Source organism: Camelus ferus, chromosome 12, assembly GCF_009834535.1.
Source record: "Camelus ferus isolate YT-003-E chromosome 12, BCGSAC_Cfer_1.0, whole genome shotgun sequence".
In the NCBI taxonomy this organism is placed as follows: domain Eukaryota; kingdom Metazoa; phylum Chordata; class Mammalia; order Artiodactyla; family Camelidae; genus Camelus; species Camelus ferus.
Window position 1 is genome coordinate 37,255,056 of NC_045707.1, and position 24,774 is coordinate 37,279,829.

Genomic DNA, 24,774 nt, shown 5'->3' on the forward strand with positions numbered 1-24,774 from the left:
TGGAAAAAGGAGACAAATATTTAAGATTAATATTTAACCTTAAGATTAAAAACATAAAAGAAGTAAAGTAAAGAGGAAATAAGATGTGTCCAGCTAAGAAGAACAGAATCTAAATGAAATGTTAGAGAAGATTAACGTGAGGCAAACAATGAGATTGAACCTTCCAGGGATGACATCTCTTTGGATTTGCTTTTGGGGACCACTCCATTTTTTCACACTATTAAATGCACAGTAAGCAGTCTGCTGGTGCTACTCCAGAATTTCCCCATATATCTATCATGTGTATTCCTTGTTAATAATTATTTCATTGAAAAAAATCTGTAGCCCCACCTGCCTCATGAAACCTTTTTTGAAAAAAATTAATTGGATATTCTCTATACTCACAGAGTTTAATGCCACATAATTTAACATCTATTTATTATCAATTTATTTTTGTTTAATTATATTAGAAACTTGAAAATGGTCTTTATGCTTTCTCTCTCTTAATTACATTATCCCTTAATACTACTTAAATTCTTAAATTATTCACTTGTGATTAAAATTGGATGTTTCCCTTTTATTTCAGTAGAAAATGTTCTGGATTTTTCAAGGTGGCTTTTCATGCGAATTTGAATTTATTTTGCCAAGTTTACACAATGAGATTAATTCATTTTATTATTTGTTTATATGATTTTTATGTTTAGAAATTGAACTTTGCTAACAGTCATTATTATTTAATGAAAAGTTAATGATTTAATTTAGGAACTTCATTAAAACACTGAGAAACTTGTGATGTAATTTTTAAGAAAATTATAAGTACGGTTTTTGGAAACAGTAATTTACATATCAATTAGAAATAATAAGTTGATAAGAGGTAAAAAGATGATGGGCTGACATTTCAACTTTTAGAATAACATGATTTTGCATTACTTCATATCTTCTAAATATGTATTTTGAAGAATTTAAATAAAATTTTCTTCTCTATAGATTTTTGCTTCAGTGTCTTGAAGACCTTGATGCCAATCTGCGAAAATTAAATTCTCGTCTGTTTGTGATTCGTGGACAACCAGCAGATGTGTTTCCCAGGCTTTTCAAGGTAATTTGAAAAATCTTTGCATAAAATAATAATCCTTGGCCAAAGAAGACATATATTGTTAAATTAGGCGTTTTAGGTAATTTAAATGTGGGGAATGTAAGTGTTTTTAAATTAAAAATTTGTGGGTTTTTTCCTTTATTTAATCAAATGGTGAAAAAAATGATTTACAATGAAAAGATAATTTTTCTTCTACCTTCAGCTGCTAGTTTCCCTCCCGGAAGCAACAACTACTACCAGTTTCTTGTGTATTTATTAGAAATATTCTTTACATAAATAAGAATGCATATGTATATGTGTTTATGTATATTTTGGGTGTGTGTGTATGTTATCACCCCCTCTTCTAAAAGCCAAGAGGAGAACATGCTATGTTATACCAATCTGTGCCATGCTTTATTCATGTAACTATGTTTTGAAGATTGTTGTTACTCTTAGTCTTTTAAATGGTATTCATCATAGTATTCCATTGTTTAGATATGCTATAATTTTTTTTAGTGTAGTGGACTTACAATATTATATTAGTTTGAGGTATATATCATAGTGATTGAATATTTTATAGATTACACACCACACAAAATTATTATAAAATATTGACTGTATTCCCTGAGCTGTACATTACATCTCTGTGATTTATTTATTTTATAACAGATAGTTTATACCTCTTAATCTTCTTCATCTGTTTCACCCCTACCTCTACCCATCTCCCCTCTGGTAACCATTAGTTTGTTCTTCGTATCTGTGATCCTGTTTCTGTCTTGTTATATTTGTTTCCTTGTTTCGTGTTTTAGATTCCACATATAAGTGAAAACATCCAGTATTTTTCCTTGTCTGACTTATTTCACTAAGCATAATACCTTCCAGGTCTATCCATGTTGTTGCTGGTGGCAAGAGTTCATTCTTATTTATGGCTGAGTAATAGTCCATGTGTGTGTGTGCATGTATGTGTGTGTATGTGTCTGTCTGTCTTCTTTATCTATTCATCTGTTGATGGGCACTTAGATTGCTTCCATTTATTGACTATTGTAAATAGTAAATGGTGATGCAAACATTGGGGTACATATATCTTTTTGAATTAGTGTTTTCATTTTCTTCAGATAAGTACCTAGGAGTGGAATTGCTGCATCATATGGCAGTTCTATTTTTAATTTTTTAAGGATATAATTTCTTTCACTAGCTTTCTGCTAAACATTTAGTTATTTTCCAGAGGTCTTTTGCTAACAGAAGTAATGTTGTCAGTGACCATCCTTGTCTAAATATGCGTATCTTTGCTCACATATGCCAGTACATTTGTGGGATAATTCTTAGAAGACTTTCTGGGTCAAAAAGTTGTAACAATTCACATACTACCAACAATACAAAATTATAATTTTTTTTTAACTTGGTAGAGTCTTAAGAATCTCCTAGTCTTCACAGATATAGAAAACAAACTAGTGGTTACCAGTGAGGCTGGGGTTGGGGGAATGAGAGGTGCAAACTATTAGGTGTAAGACAGGTTAAAAGGATATATTGTACAACATGGGGACTATAACCAATATTTTGTAATAACTGTAAATGAAATATGACCTTTAAAAATTGTATCAAAAATGAAAATAAATAAAATAAAAAAAGGTATGCCTGACCTGTGTATTTAGAATATGTTAGAGCTGAAACACTTAGTTCAGTCTTTTTATTGTGGAGATTAAAGAAAATAAAGCTTAGAGCAGCAAAATTACTTGTTCACAGTAACCTTGATATTTTGTGTCTGAACTGATAATAAAAGTCAAAACTTTATTTAAAAAAAATACAATTCCTAGTCTTATTTCCCATCCCCTCCCCTTTTTTAAAATGAAAAAAACTAGTTCTAGAGAGATTAAATGAGTTGGCCAAAATCATAAAACTAGCTCATTGAAGTGCTCAGACCAAAAACTGAGTTTCCTAGCTGTCTTTTATTTGTCCCTTCCTAATTACTACCAGTAGAATTCCTAATGTATATCTCCTTTTTTCTTGCAGCTGTTTGATGCATCATATTTTTATAATAGCAATGTTTCTATCTTTAATGCAGAAGAGAACAGTTCTTTCTCCTGAATGAAAATATCTCCAATGCTAGGAATCAAATCAGCACTACCTAGACCTTTTTTCATCAGTGTGAAAGACATGTTTAGGGTTTGGCTAATGCAACAGATGTGGCCAGTGAAAATTTATTTTATTAAAGTTTGCTTCTTACTGTAGCTGCTTAAAGTCAGAATTTAATCTAGGTGTATGGAAGAGCTCTGAGTAAAAAGTATATCAGAAACAATGGTAATGGTTTATCAGCAACTCATAAGTATGAAAGTATGTGTGAATAGTTGCCTCAACCCTATCTCTAAACCCATGTGGTATAAGTAAAATGAATCCTAAGACCATTTTACTTGCTTTAAAATAACAAGACATTTATTTACTTGATTTGAAAAATAAAAACAGTTTAAGTCAGCAAGTCTCTTGTATCCTTTTCTCTTGAGCTTTCTTCTACCTAAAATAGCATATCGTTGGATCAAACTATCTTCTTTATTTACATGATGTCCTGTCTCTTTAGTTGAGCAGAGAGGCCATAAAATACAGATATTGAACACACGCACATACACATAGAGTGCTTATTATTTTATTCTGATTTTTCCTTCTACACATAGTACTCTGTATAAAACATCATTTATGAAAACTTTCAGATATATTTAGTATGTCTAGAGCCATAGAGGGAGTTAATTCCTTTTTTTAAAAATTGTATTGTTTTTATTTTTACTTTTTGTTTAGGGGAACTATATGCATGTGTTTCAAAAAAGAGCCCAAAAGTATACACAGTGATAAGCAGGTCTCCTTCCCACCCCTAACCTTTACACCCCCTGTTTCTCTGAGAGGGAAGATTCTTTTGTCGGTAACTAACTGACTCATTTACATTGTTGTCTCTGGGTTTATTATTCTAGTCGGCAAATAGTGAGAATTTTTAATAGGTAAGTAATTCTGTTTTCCACATTGGAGATAAAACTGGTTTGGACCTGATAACAGTGCCTTTAGTTTATTGGGGTGATGACAGTAATTTCAGTACAGATGTGTCTCTAGTATGCATCTTCTCTTGTAGCATTTGCTCATTTTATTCTGTTTATAATGAGTAGATTTAGGAATGGGGTCAGAGTACTTTTATAAACATATTTATTTATGTCTGATAAACTTGTTTTTTCTTATGTGTTTTCTACTTAGAATTTTTCTCAGTTAAATTCTAACTTAATATAAGCTAACAAGATGGCTTTTTTTTTAACTTTTTTCTCATGTTCTACTGAAGAAATGATGGACTTAGCAGACACTAGCCTAGGCAAAACTTAAATGACTCTATTGATCATAGGTGTCTTACATAAATTATTATTATACAGTTAAATTTTACATCTACATTTGATGCCAGACTGATGAGCTATTAACACCATGTACATTCTATGGCCTGTAGAAACTTTTTATGAAGAGTTTAAAGTATTGGTTTAAAACATTCTCATTATATTCAAGAAACGGAGACATGTCTTTATAAATGGATATACTGAACCATAATAACATGTTTTGTTAAAAAAAAACTCAGAATAAATCAAAAAAGAACATATAAAGCTACTAACATTTCCCATGCATAAATTAATTTATGATTTTTGAATTATTTTGGATTCTTACTTTGTTATTTCATGGTACATGCTCGTTTGAATAAGAAAATTCATTCAGCAGATACTGATTGAGTGCCCATGATATCCAAGGTGGTGGTCAAGGTGCTAGGGATATAGTGGTTAAGCAGACAGAAAAAATCCCTATCCTTCACAGAGCTTACACTATATTAGGAAGGAGACCAATAATAAACAAGTAAATATGCAATGTCAGATGGTGACAGATGCTAAAATAAAGTATGGGATAGTAAGTCCCTAGGTGAGGGAAGAATAGTTTCTCTATATGAAATTGTGGAAGATCTCACTGATAAGGAGACATTTGATATCACTGAGCCCTGCAGATATCTGGAGTATGATATATTGAATCACAGTATTTTTTAGCTTGTTCATCAAAACGTACTTTATTTTCCTACTCCCTTAAATCTAGGTTGTCCTTATATCTTGTTTTGATTGAGTGCCAAAGAAGATAATGAGTTCTGAATCCTAGGTCTCAAGTGACCTCGTAACCTCTACCTTGGTCCACTTGGAATGCTCCTTGTACTATGTAAGGAAACCTGGGGTAGAATATCAAATTATGGGAGAGCACATGTAGAGAGAGAGAGGGCCAACCAACAGCCAACACCAAGGTCTGAGATGTATGAGAGAGGTCATTTAGATCCTCCACCAGCAGCCAAGCTGCCAGCTGATTACAGGCTCATGAATGAACCCAGGTGAGACCAACAGAATTATTATCTAGTTAACTGGCAGACTTGGAGAATTAACTATTTTAATCTGCTAAGATAATTGCAACATGGGGAAAGAGTGTCTCAGGTAGAGGGAACAGCAGTTACAAAGACCCTGATGTGGAAGTGTGCCATGATTTGTTCAGGAACAGCAAGAAGGCCAGTGTGCTCTGGCCAGAGCACAGTGAGTGAAAATAAGAGATGGAATCAGAGAGGTTGGAAGAGCCAGATCATAGGACTTTACCATGTTAAGGACTCTGGCTTTTACTCTGAGTAAAATGGAATGCTATGGGAGATTTCTGAGTAGGGGAGTGACATGATTTCACTTACATTTTATAAGAATCACTCTGACTGTAGAGAATGGACATGAGAGAATGGAAATGCTATAAAGGCTTAAGCAGAAAGATCAGTTAGGAGGCCATGGCAGTTGTTCAGGAGCAAGATGATGGTGACTAGGACTAGAGAAGCAGCAGAGGTGTTGAGAAATGGTAGAAATTTGGATATATTGTTTAAAAAGAGGTTATAGGGTTTGTTCATATGTGGTATATAAGAATCAAGGATGACTCCAGTGTTTTTAGCCTGGACAGATGACACAATGGATTGCCATTTAGTGAGATGAGGAAGATTATAGAAGGAACAAGTTTAGGGAAAAATCAGGAGTTCATTTTTTTTAAGTTTGAGATGCCTTTTAGACATCTGCATGTACTTGTTGAGTAGGCATTCAAGTCCAGAGCCCAGGGGAGAAGTCTGCACTAAATTCAGGAATCTTAAATATATAAATATATTTAAAATGCTGAGACTAGATTTATAGAATAAAGGAAGGGGTAGCAATATATGTATGGATGGAAATTTTTAGAGCTTTACCATCTTTATATTTAGGTTATTTTGTGAGATAACATCCTTTATGTAATTATACTACTTTCAATGCTTTCTCTTAAGAAGTTTGTGATTTATAACTTTGTTTTTATATAAAATGTAATGTTTCTTAAGTATTTTTACAATATTACCCGTGACTTTTAAGAACTTTACATCCATTTAGTGGTTCATTTTATGCCTTCTGAATGGTTGAACAAATAATTGTGATACACAAAAGGTTACAAATCTTAGTGCTTAATATTATAAAGTGAATATTCATTTTTTCACATGAAAATATTTTAATACTTCATGCAATCTTATTGTTATGTTCAACTACTGAAATCCAAAGGTTAACCACATGTTGTTTAAAATAAAGATGTGTGCTAAAGAGTAGATAGAAACTTCTACCTCTGGTTAAGATGTAGAAAGTTGCAAAGACCATCATTCCCATCTTAACAGTGAAAAGAAAGTAAATATGCCACAGTATCATAGGTTTTTCGGTTTTTTTTTTTTGTTTGTTTTTAACCTATCAGAGAGTTGAATAAATAAATAAATAAAATTCCGTAAAGGGATGAGCCTTTCATAGGAGAGAAGGGACCTATGGCAACATCCCTGAAATCACAGCAGGAAGAGAAGGGAATCTACTGTAGTTAAGAGTAAAGAGAAACCAGACAAAATTTTACCAAGGTTTTTATGTGGGCTGACATGGCAGATTAGAATCCCAAGAAGTCCTAGTCAGAGAGCAAGTTTACATCCACTCTCCAGTTCTTTTCTTCACTGCCTTCATGGAGTACCAGTGGCAGTGTGAAAAAATAGGTTGATGACTGAAAAAGCTGTACCTTGTAAATAGTAAGATAATAAAGTAGAATTCAAGACAAAATTGCCATAGATGAAGAATAAAATCCCACATCAAAAAGATATAACCATCATGAACGTGTATTATCTACCAGTAGCATAAAAATACATGAATCTCAAATTGATAAAAGTTAAGAGATAAGTAGATAAATTCACAATCATAGTTGGTGATTTTTACATCTCAATTATTGTTAGACTATACAAAAATTAATAAACATATAGATGATGTGAATAACACTACCAAATCAATTTAATGTAACTAATTTTTGTAGAACACTATACCCAAGAACTACAGGATACACATTCTTTTCTACTGCACGTGAAACATGCACCAAGATAGACCATACACTCAGCCACAAAACCAGTATCAGTAAATTTCAAAAGACTAAAATCTTACAGAATGTATTCTGACTTCAGTAGAGTTAAATTAAAACAAATGGCAAGAGAATAGCAAATCTTTGTAACTGAATGATAATGGAAGCACAATGTATCAAAATTTATGGGATTCAGCTACAGCAGTACTTAGAGGGAAATTAATAGCATTCAACACTCTATTAGAAAAGAAACAAAGAACTGAGCTTCTACCTTAAAAAACAGAGAAAGAATAAATTAAACCAGTAGTAAATAGAAGAAAGGAAGTAATAAAGAGAGGAATGGAAATCACTGAAATAGAAAACAAACAGCAGAGAAAATAAATGTGAAATAATCAGTGTATTGTGTCTCAACTCCAAAGCCACCCTTCTTTGCCCTGCTTTGTTTTATACTGAAGCTGGATGCTATAAACTTTTCTCCTTTGCTGGCTGGCTTGATATTAGGTTTTGTCAATAGGAATTGCTAGTTGTTCTTTGTAAGGTCATAGCAGAATTGAAGGGGCTTTCTTTTCTTGTATCTTTATAGTTTTTTCCTAGCACCTTAGACAGCCGATAAGCATGTGGGAAGACTGTAGCACTTACCTCAGTAACCCTTCTGGACAAGCTCCAGCTCATCCACATCCTCTGACAAATTTCTCTAGTGGACCACTTTTACAGATCAGCTCCAGTCAGCCCATGTCCTGCTGGAAGTTTCTCAGCCATTTAGTGATCTGTTCCTATGAACCAGCTCCGGATCTTACCCTCCGGCAAGTTTTTTCCCTACAGGGAAAGTTATGTGTTCCTGAGGCAGCACCCCCCATACAATGAGATGTGAATCTCAGTAGGGGAAAGAAACAGAACTCTTCTCAGTTCTTAATTCATTACTTATTTCCCCTCCATTTAGAGGTGGTAGCTGCTTTCTGCAATTGCTACTCTTGGACTCCTTAGAACAGTACTATCCAACAGAAGCCACATGTATAATTTTAAATTTTCTAATAGCCACATTAAAAAAAGTAAAAAATAAAAATGTGAAGTTAATTTTTAAGATGTATTTTGTTCCATCCCCAGTACCTCTATTAAAAATAAAATAAAATAAACTTAATTACCTCCCCCTAAAAAAAAAAATAATTTTAATAAAATATATTTTATTTAACCCTTATATTAAAATATTATCCTTTCAATATAAAATAATTATACCATTATTAAGCTATTTTTGTCTTTTTTCATATGAAGGCTTTGAAATCTAATGTATATTTTATGCTTACAGCACATCTCCATTCCAACTAGCCACATTTCAAGTGCTCAGAAGCCACTTCTGTGGCTACTGGCTATCAACCATATTGGATGGTATAGCCTTAACTCTTATTCCTTGTATTGTTGACAACTTTTTACCTGCTAATGATTCTTTATATTGCATTTTCCCCATTCAGATTACTACTGTGGCTCTTCTTTTGACTGAATCCTGATTAAATCAGTCAACAAAGCCAAAAGCTGGTTCTTTTAAAGGATTAATGAAATTGACAGACTCTTAGCAATATTGATTAGGGCCCAAAATGGAGAAAACACAAATTACCTTTATCAGGAATAAAAATGGGGACAACACTGAAGAGTCTCTAAATTTTAAAAACATTGGAAAGGATATTGTAAACATCATAATGTCACAATATATTGTATAACTAAGATGAAATGAAAAAACATTTTTGCAAAGTACAACTTACTAAAATTCTCAGAAGAAAAAAAAAAAGAAAAATTGATTAGCCCTTTCTTAAAGAAATTGAATTTGTAATAAAAAACCTCCCCATAAGTAAAATCCTGGGCCCAAGATGATCTTACTTTGTGAATTCTACCACATATTTAGGAAAGAAATTATACTAGTCTTAGAATACTCTTTCAGAAAACAGAGGATAATGTTAGGAAGATTTCTCAACTTGTTTATGAAGCAGCATAACTCTGATACCAAAACTTGATGAAGAACTTTTAAGGGGGAAAAAAAAGTGTAGCCAGGTGTCCTCCATAAACACAGACTCAGATATCCTTAGTATGTTAAGAAATTGAATTCAGCAATATTTTAAAATAATACTACACATGATCAGTGATGTTTATTTCAGGAATACAAAGTTGGTTCAACATTTTAAAATGGTCAATTAACATAATTTTCCTATTAATATAAGAGTAAAGGTAAAGATACTAAGATTGTCTCAGTAGGTGAAGGAAAAAGCATTTGAGAGAATTCAACACCCATTTATAATTTTAAAAAAACTTTAAGCAAACTAGGAATGGAAAATTGCTAAATAATCAATTTGATAAAGGTTGTCCACAAAAGACATAGCTAATATCCTACATAATGGTGAAACACTGAATGCTTTCCACCTAAGATAGGGAACAAAGCAAGTATATTCACTTTCACCACTTACTGAAAGTCTAGCCAGTGTAACTAGGGAAGAAAAAGAGTAGATAATTAACTTACCAGCTCACCTTCACTCTCCTGTTCTCTATCATAGCATCCTAGTTTTCTTTCTTTTTTTTTTAAATTGAGTTGTAGTCATTTTACAATGTTGTGTCAATTTCCAGTGTAGAGCACAATTTTTCAGTTATACATGAACATACAGATGTATTCATTGTCACATTTTTTCACTGTAAGCTACCTCCTAGTTTTTCTAATAATTATTGTATACTTACTTATTATTACCTCTATATTGCAAGTCTTCCTTAGTAAGTTCCAGAAGGGAGGGACCTAGCATAGGACCTGGCCTATGATAAGAATTATAATAAATATTGGAATATGAATGAATTAATCTACTGTGTGGGGAACTTTCTCCTCCATAGCTTTTCATTTTTCTTATGGAGAGCTGTTCACTAATTTATCCCCAGGGAAGAAGTGAATGATCTCATTGGTGAGTTTAATAGAAGTTAAGCAAGTACAACTCAGATCATACCTTTCTCCTCTTCAGTTGCAGAGAGCACATATCCTGTTCTCTTCTATGTGATAAATTTTGTAGGAGCAGCCCACACTGCAGGGAGGGTGCTGCTTTTCACTGGGTAGGTAAATCTGTTTAATTCAGGGGTGAAATATTAGCAAGCTTACCTGCCCTTAAACCTAATATGTTTTCTCCAATCAGCTTTGCTAGTAATGTGTCTTCAGTTTTCTGACTTATGTCCCTTTCCTTTTCAAAAAAGTAAAGGAAGAGGGTGTTACTGACTTGCTTTAAGTTCTAACATTTACCAACTGAAAACTAAAAAATTATTTGTCAAAAAATCATACAATTGAATTGCAAACTACTGTTTAGAAAAAAAAAAAACATGTAACAGAAAGTTTGCTATCATTAAAATATAAAGAGCCCCTACAAATCCATAAGACAGTTAACTGCAGTAGAAAACCAAGCAAACATAAGCTGCAGCTCACAAAGGAAGAGATATACAAATGGCTAATAATAATAATAGCAGCTGTCATTCATTGAGGGTATATTATGTCCTAAGCAATTTAAATGCTTTCAGCAACTCAGTAATATACTTTATTTTTTCATTTTACTGTAGCAAACACTTACATAGTGTATGCTATTTGCTAGATACTCTCTAAGCACTTTACTTATCTTCTACCCTTTTTATAGATAAGGAAATGAGCATGGAAGGTTTAGAAATTTGCACAAATAGTTGAGCCAGTCTTTGAACACAGGAAGTATGACTTTACATCTGTATTTTCTAATTACCACTCTATACTGCCTCTCACTGTAAAACAAAGAGATATAATCTTTCCTATTCTCATTTTAATTTCATTTTTAAATTTCAAAAACAGTACATTATTATACTAACAAATCTGAACAATGCAACAGTGTGTAAAGTATAAAATAATTATCTTATTTACATTCATAACTTCTACTTTTCAAAGATAACAGCTATTGACAGCTTTGTATGCCTTCTTCAAAGTTTTCAAGACATGAGGAAATTTTAAATGAGATATTTTTTTCTGTGTATGCTATGTGTGTGTATTAGTGGTTTTTGAAAATCACTAACACATGCTATTGGCATGTGTATGGGGAGAAAGCACTTTGGCGTACTACTGGTGAGAATGTAAATTGGTACAGTATATCTGGCGGAACATTTGGTAGTGTCTATCAAAATTTTAAATGTATTTATCTTATCTATTAATTGTTCTTAAAGAATTATTTCTAGGAAAAATAGAACAAATGCCCGCAAATGTTTAAAATGCTTGCATAAAGATGAAAATGTATCCTGCAAGGTTTATAACAGCAATTTTAAAAAACCACCATTGGCAATAGTCTTTGTCTAATCTGTACAGGTTTGGAGAATTACAATGTGTGACCATGTAATCAGTTAGATAATAGTTGAATGACAGGTGGTTTTTTTTTTCTGTATAAGTTATACCAGAGTAGATTTTAGAATTAAAAAAAAACAAAACTTTACTACTCCCCTGGGAAATCACTTAAGTCCCTGAAGTCACAGTCTCTTCATTGACATTCATTAAAAGGAGTATACAGGACTTACTAATATAGCACCTGCTACTCAATAATAGCTGCTATTGTTATTACTATCTTTATATATTCCACAGTTAACATTTTTTGGTAATCAGAAGTAAAACATTTGGAAACAGAATACCTCAGCATAGCAGCTTTACCATGTAAACTGTCAAAGGTTTATTACAGACCAAGTCTTAGAATCATCAGACATAAATTCAGGTATTCTGGCTCTCTCTGAACTTGTACAAATCCCTAAAATTTTAAAATAACCTTATCTGCAAAATGGAGACAACAACCAAAGTGCCAAACTCTGAGGGTTGTTTTGAGTAGCAGATCAGATAATATAAGTGTAAATTATTTGAAAAAGTGAAGTGATCTACAAACACATTTAGTGTAAGAAGCTGGTTTTAAGCATGTTACTAGATTGTCTAATGCCTAGCGTAATGCCTGAAATCTAGTGAGTATAAATTTCTTATTTACATATTTTTGAATTTATACATTGTGTACTTTCTTCCTGCATAGTCAAAGTTTGATTTATGTATAATCATTTGATGTGTGGAGTTTGAGCTTTTCACTTTTTTCCAGCCTGTGTTGTTGTAACAGAGAAAATAATTATTAAAATTTGTGTACATTTTTGCCTCTTTCTTTTACTTTAGGAATGGAACATTACTAAACTCTCAATTGAGTATGATTCTGAGCCCTTTGGAAAGGAACGAGATGCAGCTATTAAGAAACTGGCTACTGAAGCTGGAGTAGAAGTAATTGTACGAACTTCACATACATTGTATGACCTAGACAAGTACGTATTTTTTAATGGTAAAATACACATAATATTTGTCATCTTAACCATTTTTAAGTGTATGGTTCAGTAGTATTAAGTACATAGAAAGTACTGTGGGACTTATGTTTGTAAAGTGGAAATAAATACATGTATAATAGAGTTGTGGAAGAATTAAATGAATATATGTCAAACTCTTAATACTGTATGTAACTTCTGTGATTTTTTTTAACCCAGTGACAGACACCAAAATTACCTAAAGGCATAAGAATAAAATACTCAGAATTCCAGTTTCAAAACTATTAAAAGTATCAAAAAATTATCTTTGACTATTCTGACTCAGCCTACTGTGGTCTCGCCTTTTGGGCAATATTAGTTTTATAGTTTATATGATACATAGCCATAAACTGCCTTGGTGTATTTTATATGATTGTCTTAAGTTATTTTTTTAATGTATATGTATGTAGTTTATCTGGATTTTAAGTACATATGCAAATTATATGTAACATTACATAGTCCTCTGAACAAAGGTATAGTATCTTACTTCTTAAAGTATATTTCTTGAAATACCAGTCCTTGATGAGGCTTTGTCCAACAAAGATTCTGTGGTCAAGTTTAAATTTAGGAAGTTTTATATGCAAAATTTAGAGTATTTATGGTTTGTTATATAAGATTTGTTAACATTAGCTTTTGGCATACTGTTGTCCTTACAAGTGCTGAAATCTCAAAATTTATGTACTTTTTAAATTATTCTACTTTTAAAGTTACTTTTACATGTTATCAAGTTAATAAAGCTAATTCTATAAGTAACATGACAAGCTAGCTAATTTTATTCCACTTTTCCAAGTGTATCAAAAAATTGTGGTTTGATTCAGGCAAGGGTCTTACTTGATATTAAGCCAGAAGTCATATATCCTTTGATAATAAACTTGTCTTCTAGTTTACCAGATTTCTTAACTTTAGGGAGCTGATAGCAAGGAGACAAAACAGGGTAAGAACAAATGCCTTAAGTGGGAAACTCAGTGTTACACACAATATTGGACTGTTTATTGGACTGAATGTGAATATTTACCATATATAATCCATCATGTACAAATGTAACATCTAGAAAACAGTTTTTCTAAGATTTTTACCTTGCTTCTGTTAATAATTAGCAGTGTTCACATTAGTATCATTACAGTACCATTATAGTGGACAGATTTCATTATGAGCCTATGTATAAACTCAAAGTTTAGAGAAAGGGTATAGCTTAAGTGGCAGAGTGCATGCTTAGCATGCACGAAGTCCTGGGTTCAATCCCCAGTACCTCCTCTAAAAATAAATAGACCTAATTACCTTCCTCACCCCCACAAAAATAAAATAATAAATAAATAAAATGCTTTAAAAAAAATAAATAAACTCAAAGTTTATGTATGTATACACCAAAGCAAAATTGCTAAAAGCAGAGAACATAGTTTTTATGGTAATTATTTTCTGTATGTACAATTGATACATAATTATATGTGCTATATTTGGATTAAGAAAAACTTGATTTGCTATTTATTAGTTATGTGACCTTGACTAATTAATTTAACTCTTTTGGTGGGCTTCAGCCTCTGATCCATAAAATGATGGAGTTGGATTTTACCGGTAATTTTTTATTAAGGCTAAATGCGAATAAGCAAATAGCCATGGTAAAAAAAGAATAATTGATTATTCCCAAATCATGTCTAATCTGGACTACCATTGGCAAGGCTAATCTTTCTTTTTAAATATGACTTGATTGAAAAGTTAGTGATTAGAATTCAATGTAAAATATATACGACATACTGACATTGATCAAAAACATGAGCACAGTAGAATATAGCAAGTGATTATCACTACAGTAACATAGAATCCTAATTAGTGAGACTTACTGATTGCTCCTTGATATAGTATTGGCCTGGTTTAGTTTTTATTGATATTAAGAAATTCTTTGAGCTATGTTGTGATATGTCTTCACATTTCCATATTTTTTTGGTTTGTTTTTGCCTTTAGGCTTATTTAGCTGGTTTTTTTCTTTCTTCATTTATAGGTGCTTAATTCCCTTTGTCTTAAAAGTTCTGATATTTGCATACTGTATATTTTTGACATCTAGCATATGTCTAGAAAATGAAGAGAATAGTTATCAGATTTATTAATTATTTTAACAAGTTTCCTGATCCTAAGAAGCTAACATCCTCCTAGAAATCTTAAGTGATTCATTTTATTTTCTGATTTTTAAGCCTTTTTAGAGCTTATCAATCAAAGTATATTGTCCTTTTTTTTTATACTAACTGTGTTTTACTAATTTTTGTAATAGGATCATAGAACTAAATGGTGGACAGCCACCTCTTACTTATAAAAGATTCCAGACTCTCATCAGCAAAATGGAACCACTAGAGATACCAGTAGAGACAATTACTTCAGAAGTGATAGAAAAGTGCACAACTCCTCTGTCTGATGACCATGATGAGAAATATGGAGTCCCTTCACTGGAAGAACTAGGTAGGTATAAACAGTAATACATGTGGAGCTTAAAAGTTAATAAACCATTCAGAAAATCCCACTCCTACTTTGACATGTAAAGTGTTTTGTGTTAAAAGGAAAAAAAAAAGGAGAAAAAAGAAAACCCCAATTAAGAAATGATAAATCTATGCGTTATTTGTGTATTCTATAAACATATGATCTATCTGTTATTCTCTTAAGATGTACATTCTAAAGAATAGAGACCATGTTATATATCATCTATATGTGAGGACCTGCTCAGGGCTGTCATTTCATTTTTATGCCACTGTCAGATTTTTTGGCAAAGTAATTTTTATCCCAATGATTGTGGTTAAATGAAAAATATTTTAGTTACAGAAGAATTATATTTTTTTCTTTTCTTTTTTTTCTTTTGTTTTGTTTTGTTTTGTTTTAGGTTTTGATACAGATGGCTTACCCTCAGCAGTATGGCCAGGTGGAGAGACTGAAGCACTTACACGTTTGGAAAGGCATTTGGAAAGAAAAGTATGATAATATAGATCATGTTTATATTTCCAAACTAGCATTTTAAAAATAATTTCACTCGTTTTTTAAGACAAAAATATAGATTGTTGAAAAAGAAGAATTGAGAGAAATGGTTAAAATAGCACAAGCCCAGTTGTTTGAAAATTAACAACTACTTCTTCATTTAAATACCTTTCCTCCTCCTCATCTGAGTATTTCCTCTCTACTACCAATACTACCTCTTCTATTTTTTCTATGTAAGCTGGTATCTCATGACCATAACTTTGAAGCTAAGATGGAATCCTTCTATTTCACCTTTATCTCAGTGTCAAAGACAGACTGAAATTGCTCTCAGCCTGTGTTAGGAATTTGAAGGTAATTTATTTCACAAGATTATGTGCTACCTGAGGTTGGCTGAAACAAAAGAATGCTCAGCTTTATCCTTTCTTGTTTTTTATTAAAACATGTCCTTTGTGGCTGGAATAATGAGATTTTATTCCCCAAGGACTATGTAATTTTTTTCTTTTAATCTGTTAAAATGGAAAAGGCAATTAGGTAGCATAATATTCTCTGTGTGTTTTCAGGCTTGGGTGGCAAACTTTGAAAGACCTCGAATGAATGCAAATTCCCTGCTTGCTAGCCCTACTGGACTCAGTCCTTATCTCCGATTTGGTTGTTTGTCATGTCGACTATTTTACTTCAAACTGACAGATCTCTACAAAAAGGTATTGTCTAGAACTGGAGCTTATTTTCCAAAATACTTTTATTTTAACTGCTGATAATACTTCTTTGTTTTTTAATCTTAGGTCAAGAAGAACAGTTCACCTCCCCTATCCCTTTATGGGCAACTGTTATGGCGTGAGTTTTTCTATACAGCAGCAACAAATAACCCACGCTTTGATAAAATGGAAGGGAATCCCATCTGTGTTCAGATTCCTTGGGATAAGAATCCTGAGGCTTTAGCAAAATGGGCAGAAGGACGGACGGGCTTTCCATGGATTGATGCCATCATGACACAGCTTCGTCAGGAGGGTTGGATTCATCATTTAGCCAGACATGCAGTTGCTTGCTTCCTGACACGCGGTGACCTGTGGATTAGTTGGGAAGAAGGAATGAAAGTAAGTGTTTTAACAAATGTAGCATGGTCTTATTTTGAAGAACTCTACCTTATTAAAACAATTCCTAAAAGTTGTCTGTTATTTAGAGTCATTTATAGTCTGATTTTTCAGCAGGAAAGTATTTTATTCCCACAATACAGGCACACTTTAGGGGAGCAGAATAGTCTAATCAGACAGAAGAAATGGTGAAAAGTGGTATGATTAACCTGCGATCATTTCAATGGCAAAATCAGCCTCACCATCAAGGGAACTGTAAGATTTAACACTGTGGACTTCTTGGATCAATATATATTTATAGTTGATCATTTCTATCACAAAAAGGATTCACCTAAGGGTTATTAGAAATAGTGAATTTGTATTATAAATTTTAAAATATATATCATTTCACTTCACTTCAACACCATAGCTTTTTAGTCATAATTCTGTTATATAAAGTGAAGCATGCTTCATTTTGTGACATCATCTTGTGGTTATACAGAACAGGACTTAGATATATGTTTTACCCTCCTATCTGAAACATAAACTGAGGGGAGGGTATAGCACAGTGATAGAGTGCATGCTTAGCAGGCATGAGGTTCTGGGTTCAGTTCCCCAGTACCTCCATTAACAACAACAACAACAACAAAATTATAGAGGTAAAATATAAATTTCCCCTATCCAAGGGCCATTTCTAATCCTATGGGTTAGCTTTTTTTATATCTCCTGTATTTTCTAATACAAAGTTGTATGCAACATAGACGAATAGCATACATTTAATGAATTTATAAAAAATAATTTAATTCTGCTTTCCTTTTGGATTAGAGTCCCAAGTTTAAACTCTCTAATACTAGTGAATTTTTGAAGATTGTTTATATTTGGATGCTTCCATTATGTAGGCCAGTGTACCAGGCTCCTAAGTTTTTGTTGATGACTTATTTGGTAGCATTTTTGCTTTCTTTAAAGTGTTTATTGCTTTTTTTTTTCATTTCTTAATCTCCTCATATCCCATCTTATCTTTTTAAATCAGTGACTTGAGTAATTTTTACCCTCCACCCTTAATAATGCTGCAAAGATTAGAAAGGTAAATTCTGTTCAGAAATCTATATATTACTAATTTGTTTCTTTTCCTGAAATAAATCATAGAATAGAACATAGACAAGGAAGCTAACTTTGGAATTTTTAATTTTACAGTTCTGTGCTAGATTTTCTTTGTCTTGATTATTTTTTTAAGGGGGGGTGGATAATTAGGTTTATTTATTTTTAACAAAGTTACTGGAGAGTGAACCTGGGATCATGTGCATGCTAGACATGCAGTCTACCACTGACCTATACCCTCCTCCTTCTTTGCCTTGACTTTTGAGCTACAGAGACCTGGAAAATGCTTGCTTTGAGAATTATATGTGTGCAAACTAATTGGTTACTGTTACTTCTGAAGGTATTTGAAGAATTATTGCTTGATGCAGATTGGAGCATAAATGCTGGAAGTTGGATGTGGCTGTCTTGTAGTTCCTTTTTCCAACAGTTTTTTCACTGCTATTGCCCTGTTGGTTTTGGTAGAAGAACAGATCCCAATGGAGACTATATCAGGTAAATCAAGGGTGATTATTATTCAGTTTGGAATAGCTAATCCAGGAAGAGCCTTTTATGTTTAAGAAATGCCTAAAGTATTCCCCACTCATGATGGGCAGCAGAGATGAGGAGAAGGGTAACAAATCATTTAAATGGTATTGATTTGATTGTGGTCGTTTATAGCTAATAAACAGTTTGTTACAATTTGCATATAGCTCATCTTATTAATAATTTTTCTTCCTTCTCCTAAAAGGCGTTATTTGCCTGTCCTAAGAGGCTTCCCTGCAAAATATATCTATGATCCCTGGAATGCACCAGAAGGTATTCAAAAGGTAGCCAAATGCTTGATAGGAGTAAATTATCCTAAACCAATGGTGAACCATGCTGAAGCAAGCCGTTTGAATATTGAAAGGATGAAACAGATCTATCAGCAGCTTTCACGATACAGAGGACTAGGTATGTCTGTAAATGCCTTTGATTTGTTTCTTTGACAGCTGTTTAATGTGCCTTTCCTTGAATTTGATCTTGACCATAACTTAATAGGGAATTTTTTCCCTTTAGGTCTTCTTGCATCTGTGCCATCTAATCCTAATGGGAATGGAAGCCTCATGGGGTATTCTCCTGGAGAAAATATCCCAGGTTGTAGCAGCAGTGGTAAGTGAGTGAAAAGGAAATTTCTGCACTTAGTAACATAAAGAGATTAATAATCAAATATATTGTTTATTGAACTTCACCATAATATGTTTTAAAAATTCTGTCATTAAAATTTGTGTGATAGGTTTCTTGTACACGTGCATACATGTATACACACACACACACACACACACACACACACACACACACACAGGCTCCATTAGTGACATTTTAAAGATGGGAAACATCATTACATGTAGTAGAATTTGGGTCAAGGTAACGATCTTGCAAACTGAATGAGGAGAATAAAATTTTAAGGATAAAATGAAAATCAAATATTATATTTTCAGAGTGCTCATTATTATTTATTCTCTTTAGATATGTATCAGCTATAATGTAATTCGTTAAGAAGGTCAGTGACCCTATGAATATGGCCAAAAGATTTGTCATATACACGCATAGGGCCTCTAGTCCTTTTGTAGATGGGTTTTTCCTTACAAACCCTAATCTTTAATCACTTTCTTTATGATATATGTTTATTTGCCACATATATTCTTAATACACGTGACATTAATAATGTTAAGAAGTCAGTATGTATTGGAAATTTGAATCATTGTATCGGTTTTCAAAGGTTCTAACCAAAAATAGCATAAGGGTAATTAATTTGATTTAAAACAAGGCTGCATTTGAGGAATGCTTATTTTTTTTAATAGACTTTATATTTTTTAGAGCAGTTTCAGGTTTACAGCAGAATTGAGCAAAAAATACAGAGCTCCCACATAGCCCTCCCCACCCACACATATATACTCCCCTACCCTCAACATCCCTCATCAGTGTGGCATATTTGGTACAATCAATGAACCAACATGGGCATCTTATTATCAACCGAAGTCCATAGTTTACATTAAGATTTACTCTTGATGTTGTACATTCTATGGGTTTTGACAAATGCATAATGACATGTAGCCACCACTATAGTATCGTACAGAATAATTTAATTGCCCTACAAATCTCTTGTGCTCCATCTATTCATTCCTCCTTCCCTCCCTCTCCCCAAGCCCCTGGAAACCACGTTTTTATTGTTTCTGTAGCTGTGCCTGTTCCAGAATGTCATTTGGTTGGAATCGTACAGTTTGTAGCCTTTTCAGACTAGCTTCTTTCAATATGTCTTTTAAGTTTCTTCTATGACTTGATCTTTTTTTTTTAATTTTTAAAAAAAATTTTACTGCACATATATTTTAAATTTACACATATGTACTGTTCATTGTTTCTAAGAATGTTTAGAGCTTTAGCTTTTTAAACTTACATAATTATCAAAGGAATAAAGCCAACCACAAAATGAGAATTAACTCAAAAAGATACATACACCCCACTATTAACAGCGACATTATTTGTAATTGCCAAGATTAGGAAGCATCCTAAGTGAAGTCAGATGTTCAAAATTGATATTAAGAACAAAACCTTTGACAAATTGAACCTTTCTGAACTCAAATAATTTTTGCACACTTTTGAGGGCATGTACTTTATCCTCCAAGAATTAGCTTAGGGAGAAACAAAAGCACTCATATCTTGACTGCTTACTCTGTGCCCAATGTGAGGAGATTTTTGCCACATTCTTACAGTAACCTGGAGAGCTGGCGGTGGGATTCTCATTTTATGATTGGAGAAATAAGCCTAGAAAGGTTAGGTAACTTAACAAAGATCCACAGTTGGTCTGTAGTTGAGCTAAGATTCAGATCCAAGTCTAACTAGTCCTGAAGTTCATATTCTTTCTTGTATCACTGGGTCTCCCCTGAAGATGTAATGCCATATGTAGTGCTTATAAGATAAAATATATTATTACTGGAATGTGTTTCACATTCGAATAGCTGCTAATGATGGCAGTGTACTTTAGAAATGTTCTTTCTCAGAGCTTCCTACAATTTGAAGTAAACCTTAACAAGGTATAATTTCAAAAGTTCGATAATATTTCTTGTGCAAGTCATAGACTGCCTTTTTTGCCCACACATGAGTTTGAGGTACAGAAGTTCTGTGAAGCACTAAGATAACAGGCAGGTAGCAGAGGGATGGAAAGCAACAGGCTCCAGATACCTTCCTAATGGATAATGATGGTACGTACTGTTTCTTAGTCCACTCAAAACTGTATTCATTATTTGGAGTTATCTGCAAAAACTAATGATGGTAGCAAGTTAAGTTGGAATAATTTTGCTTCACAAATTTATAAACATATGATGTTTTATGATAGGATTAATAAATTTTGAGAGTAATCTATCTAATCATGTGAATATTTGCCTATAACACACTTTGTAGCTAGATGTTGTGAAGCTTTCAAAAGACCTGGAAGACATAAAAGCTACACAGAGCTTACAGTTTAAGTAGGGTTGTAGAAGGGGAGAAAAAAAAAGAAAAAAGTGATCAACTGTAAGATGCTGCTTCCACATGCAACAGGTAAAAAGGAAGAGATCAGTGAGAGCTAAAGGAACTAGGAAACTTTTCTTGGAAGATGGTAGGGTGGTTAGTATCTAAGTAGGCAGAGAGAGCATTGTAGACTGAAATGGGAGTGATTATGGAAAGATCCTTAGGATATGCTGTTAAGTATTTCTCCCCTCAGCTTTCTATTCCGCTTGAAAGGATTTACATACTTCTGAAGCATATCCCTTTATGCCCTACACTTATCCTGTTTGTAGGCTTTTATTTTACATTCTTACAAGGCATTTCAAAGGGCAAGATTCTTTATGACTTTTCTTAAGTTTTTTACGATTGTGCAGAATTTTTAATCTCTGCAATACAAACTGCATTTTCTAACTCATTTTTATAGACTTTGTGTGCTCAGGAAAGGAATAAGCTAACATACACAGATGTCTTGAAGTATTTTTGTTCTTATAATGACGCAAACTACAATCTGTTTACTACAATAATAGTTTTAATTTAATTTTTAGTTTAAATCTTTTCTATTATAAAATACCTATTCAGCATTATTAGTCACTGGCGAAGTGCAAATTGATAGGACTTAAAAGATAGGACTTCACACCCACTTAGAGTGACCAGTTATCAGTGATCCCTTGGGGTTGAGGAGTTTCTCAGGGCACAGGACTTTCAGTGCTGACACTTGAAGCATCCCAGACAAACTGGGGTAAGTTGGTAATCCTGTACCCACTAGAGTGGCTAAAATGAAAAAAGGCAGTAACAAGTGTGTGGAGAATGTGAAGGAACTGGAACCCTCATATATTGCTGAGAGGTAGGATGTACAGCTGCTTTGGGAAACAGTTTTAGCAATTTCCTAAAAACTAAATATAAATTTAACATGTAACCTAGAAATTCCATTCCTAAGTATCTATCCCCCAAAATGAAAAAATATGTGTACACAAAGACTTATGTGAATGTTTATAATAGCTTTATTCATGATGGTCAAATCTGATATATCCATACAATGGAATATCAATTCATAGAAAGGTACAGAATGCTAATACATGCTGCAACAAGGATTAAATCTCAGAAATCCTATGTTAAGTTAAAGAAGCAAGAACCAAAAGACCACATGCTGCATGATGCCATTTATATGAACTATCTAGAAAAGTTATGTTTTTAAAAGAGAAAGTAGATCAGTAGTTAGTTACCTTAGGCTTAGAGGTAGGAGTGGGGAATGGATGCAGATGGACATGAGGGAGGGATCTTTTGGTGGTGATAAATGTTTTAAAACTGGATTGTGGTGATGATTACACAGTCGTAAGTTTTCTAAAAATTAAAAAAAAAACTACTCATTATAGAGAATTTAGAAAATTCAGAAAAATAAAAAACAACAAAAATCAAATAAATATAATTGAAAATATATTTGTTGAAGTTTTTTAATTGTAAAGTATACATAACATAAAACTTAATATTTTAACCATTTAAAATGTACCATTCAATGGAATTAAGTACATTCATGTTCTATGAAGTTTTAAATAGTGTTATACAATGATGCATAGTGACAAGTATCACCATTAGGAGAAGTCTGGCTGATGGTAAGACCAGTAGTGGCACCATTCAGTGGTGAATTTGCCATAGTCCAGAATTTGACTGTCAGCCTTACAAGCCTAAAACCTGAAAGTCAGTGTAATTAGAGATGACCATTCTGTGAATGACAGACTAGAAATTTTTAAATCATATGAAGTAAAATATCAATGGGGAACGCTAGTTTATTAGTTTATCATGGAGATATCCCTTTCCAGAAATCCTCATCCCTGAGCAGAGCATCTACTTTCCCAATTTTGAGTACCTGAAAAGCTGAATTCTTTATCCAGAGGAACTTGATGAGTATGAAATTATAATAAAAATAAGTTGATTGTTTTGCTTGGTCCATCAGGTGCTGCTCTAGTGACTAGAATCCTCATATTTTTCCATAATGTTTTCTCTAGAACCTACTTTTCTGTAGCAACCAATTTTCCCATGATTTTTTTCTTTTTAGGAGAGTTGATGTAATTGCTCAGGCTAGGTAACTGCCACATTGTCTATGTCTCCCCCTTGTGTGATTTGAATTGTTTAACTCTCATGTGGCTGGCCCTTATTCCTTTATCTCCAAGGACATATGTTTGGATGGGTGCTGAGGGAGGAGGAGGGTGGAAAAGGGGGACAAGAGATGAAGGGAGGATGTATATCTCACTTTGCCCTATGTTTTGCCTTCATGGTCAAGTGTCTAATTGTTGACTTCCAGTAAAGAAATGTATGTTTAGAAAATGATTATCAGTGATTTTGCCTTTCAAAAGTCAACATTTCTGTGACCCTAAATTTAAGTTTTCCTAATTTGGGCATGTGATTTTTGGGTCACATGAAGGATTGTGGGTTAGTCCTAAAAAGCATAAACGACCTTAAATACAAATATGGAAAATTGGATTTGTGATCTTAATACATACTACTTGGAATTTATTGTAAGTAATTTTACTGTGTTTTAAATACTAACAGGTTGTACTCAAGGGAGTGGTATTTTACATTATGCTCATGGAGATAGTCAGCAAGCTCACCTATTAAAGCAAGGTAAGAATGAAGCATTCGAGCATACTCCTCTTCTCACCTTCCCTATCTTAAACATACATTTTTTTAAAAAATGTGTAGGAAAAAGCTCCACGGGCACTGGTCTCAGCAGTGGGAAACGTCCTAGTCAAGAAGAGGACACGCAGAGTATTGGTTCTAAAGTCCAGCGACAGAGCACTAATTAGGTAAGTATTTTAGAGCTTTATTCCCTGCTTTAGCAGAGTGTGTAATCAACATAAATTAAGGTAATTTCCAAAATGGGGCTAATCTCTATTTTCAAACTAGAGAATCTGAGGCATAAATTTTTCAATGATTGTTCCAAAATCAGTTAATTCTTAGGCAAGAGAAATGCATCTGTAGTGGACGAGGTAGTGTAGTCAATTTTATGGTCATCTGAACTTATGATCTTCAGATTTGAAAAGCTTATGATGTTGTGCTCAAGATTTTCTCAGAAAAAGCCATCCTTTTCATTTCCATACTCTGTGACCATGAGTCTAAAACAGTTAAAGTGACTTTTTATTTTAGTGGTATTAATGTAATCTGTTTATAAACTTTTATCCAAATCTTCTCTTTAAGTGTTTATAAATTCCTTTTACCTATTATGCTACTTCTAAGATCTAAATTCTTTTCAGTTTGGGAACAGTTTAAGCTTTTGTTTAGAGCTGGCCCTTTTTGGAAGTGTCCAAAAGCCATGCCTGTATTCAGTTCAGTGGGATATGG

The 24,774-nt window shown here is 33.1% G+C and overlaps 1 protein-coding gene across 1 annotated transcript in view; it reads left to right on the forward strand.

The window, feature by feature from the left end:
- The window catches only part of CRY1 (cryptochrome circadian regulator 1), a 74,123-nt gene that overhangs the window by 48,371 nt on the left and 978 nt on the right, over positions 1-24,774 (forward strand). The window contains exons 2-12 of the mRNA XM_014551256.2: positions 967-1,075; positions 12,636-12,778; positions 15,078-15,262; positions 15,678-15,766; positions 16,330-16,470; positions 16,552-16,863; positions 18,278-18,429; positions 18,665-18,867; positions 18,973-19,065; positions 23,986-24,057; positions 24,136-24,239. Of these exons, the coding sequence (XP_014406742.1) occupies positions 967-1,075; positions 12,636-12,778; positions 15,078-15,262; positions 15,678-15,766; positions 16,330-16,470; positions 16,552-16,863; positions 18,278-18,429; positions 18,665-18,867; positions 18,973-19,065; positions 23,986-24,057; positions 24,136-24,239 (1,603 nt within the window). The remainder of the gene's footprint in view (positions 1-966; positions 1,076-12,635; positions 12,779-15,077; positions 15,263-15,677; positions 15,767-16,329; positions 16,471-16,551; positions 16,864-18,277; positions 18,430-18,664; positions 18,868-18,972; positions 19,066-23,985; positions 24,058-24,135; positions 24,240-24,774) is intronic.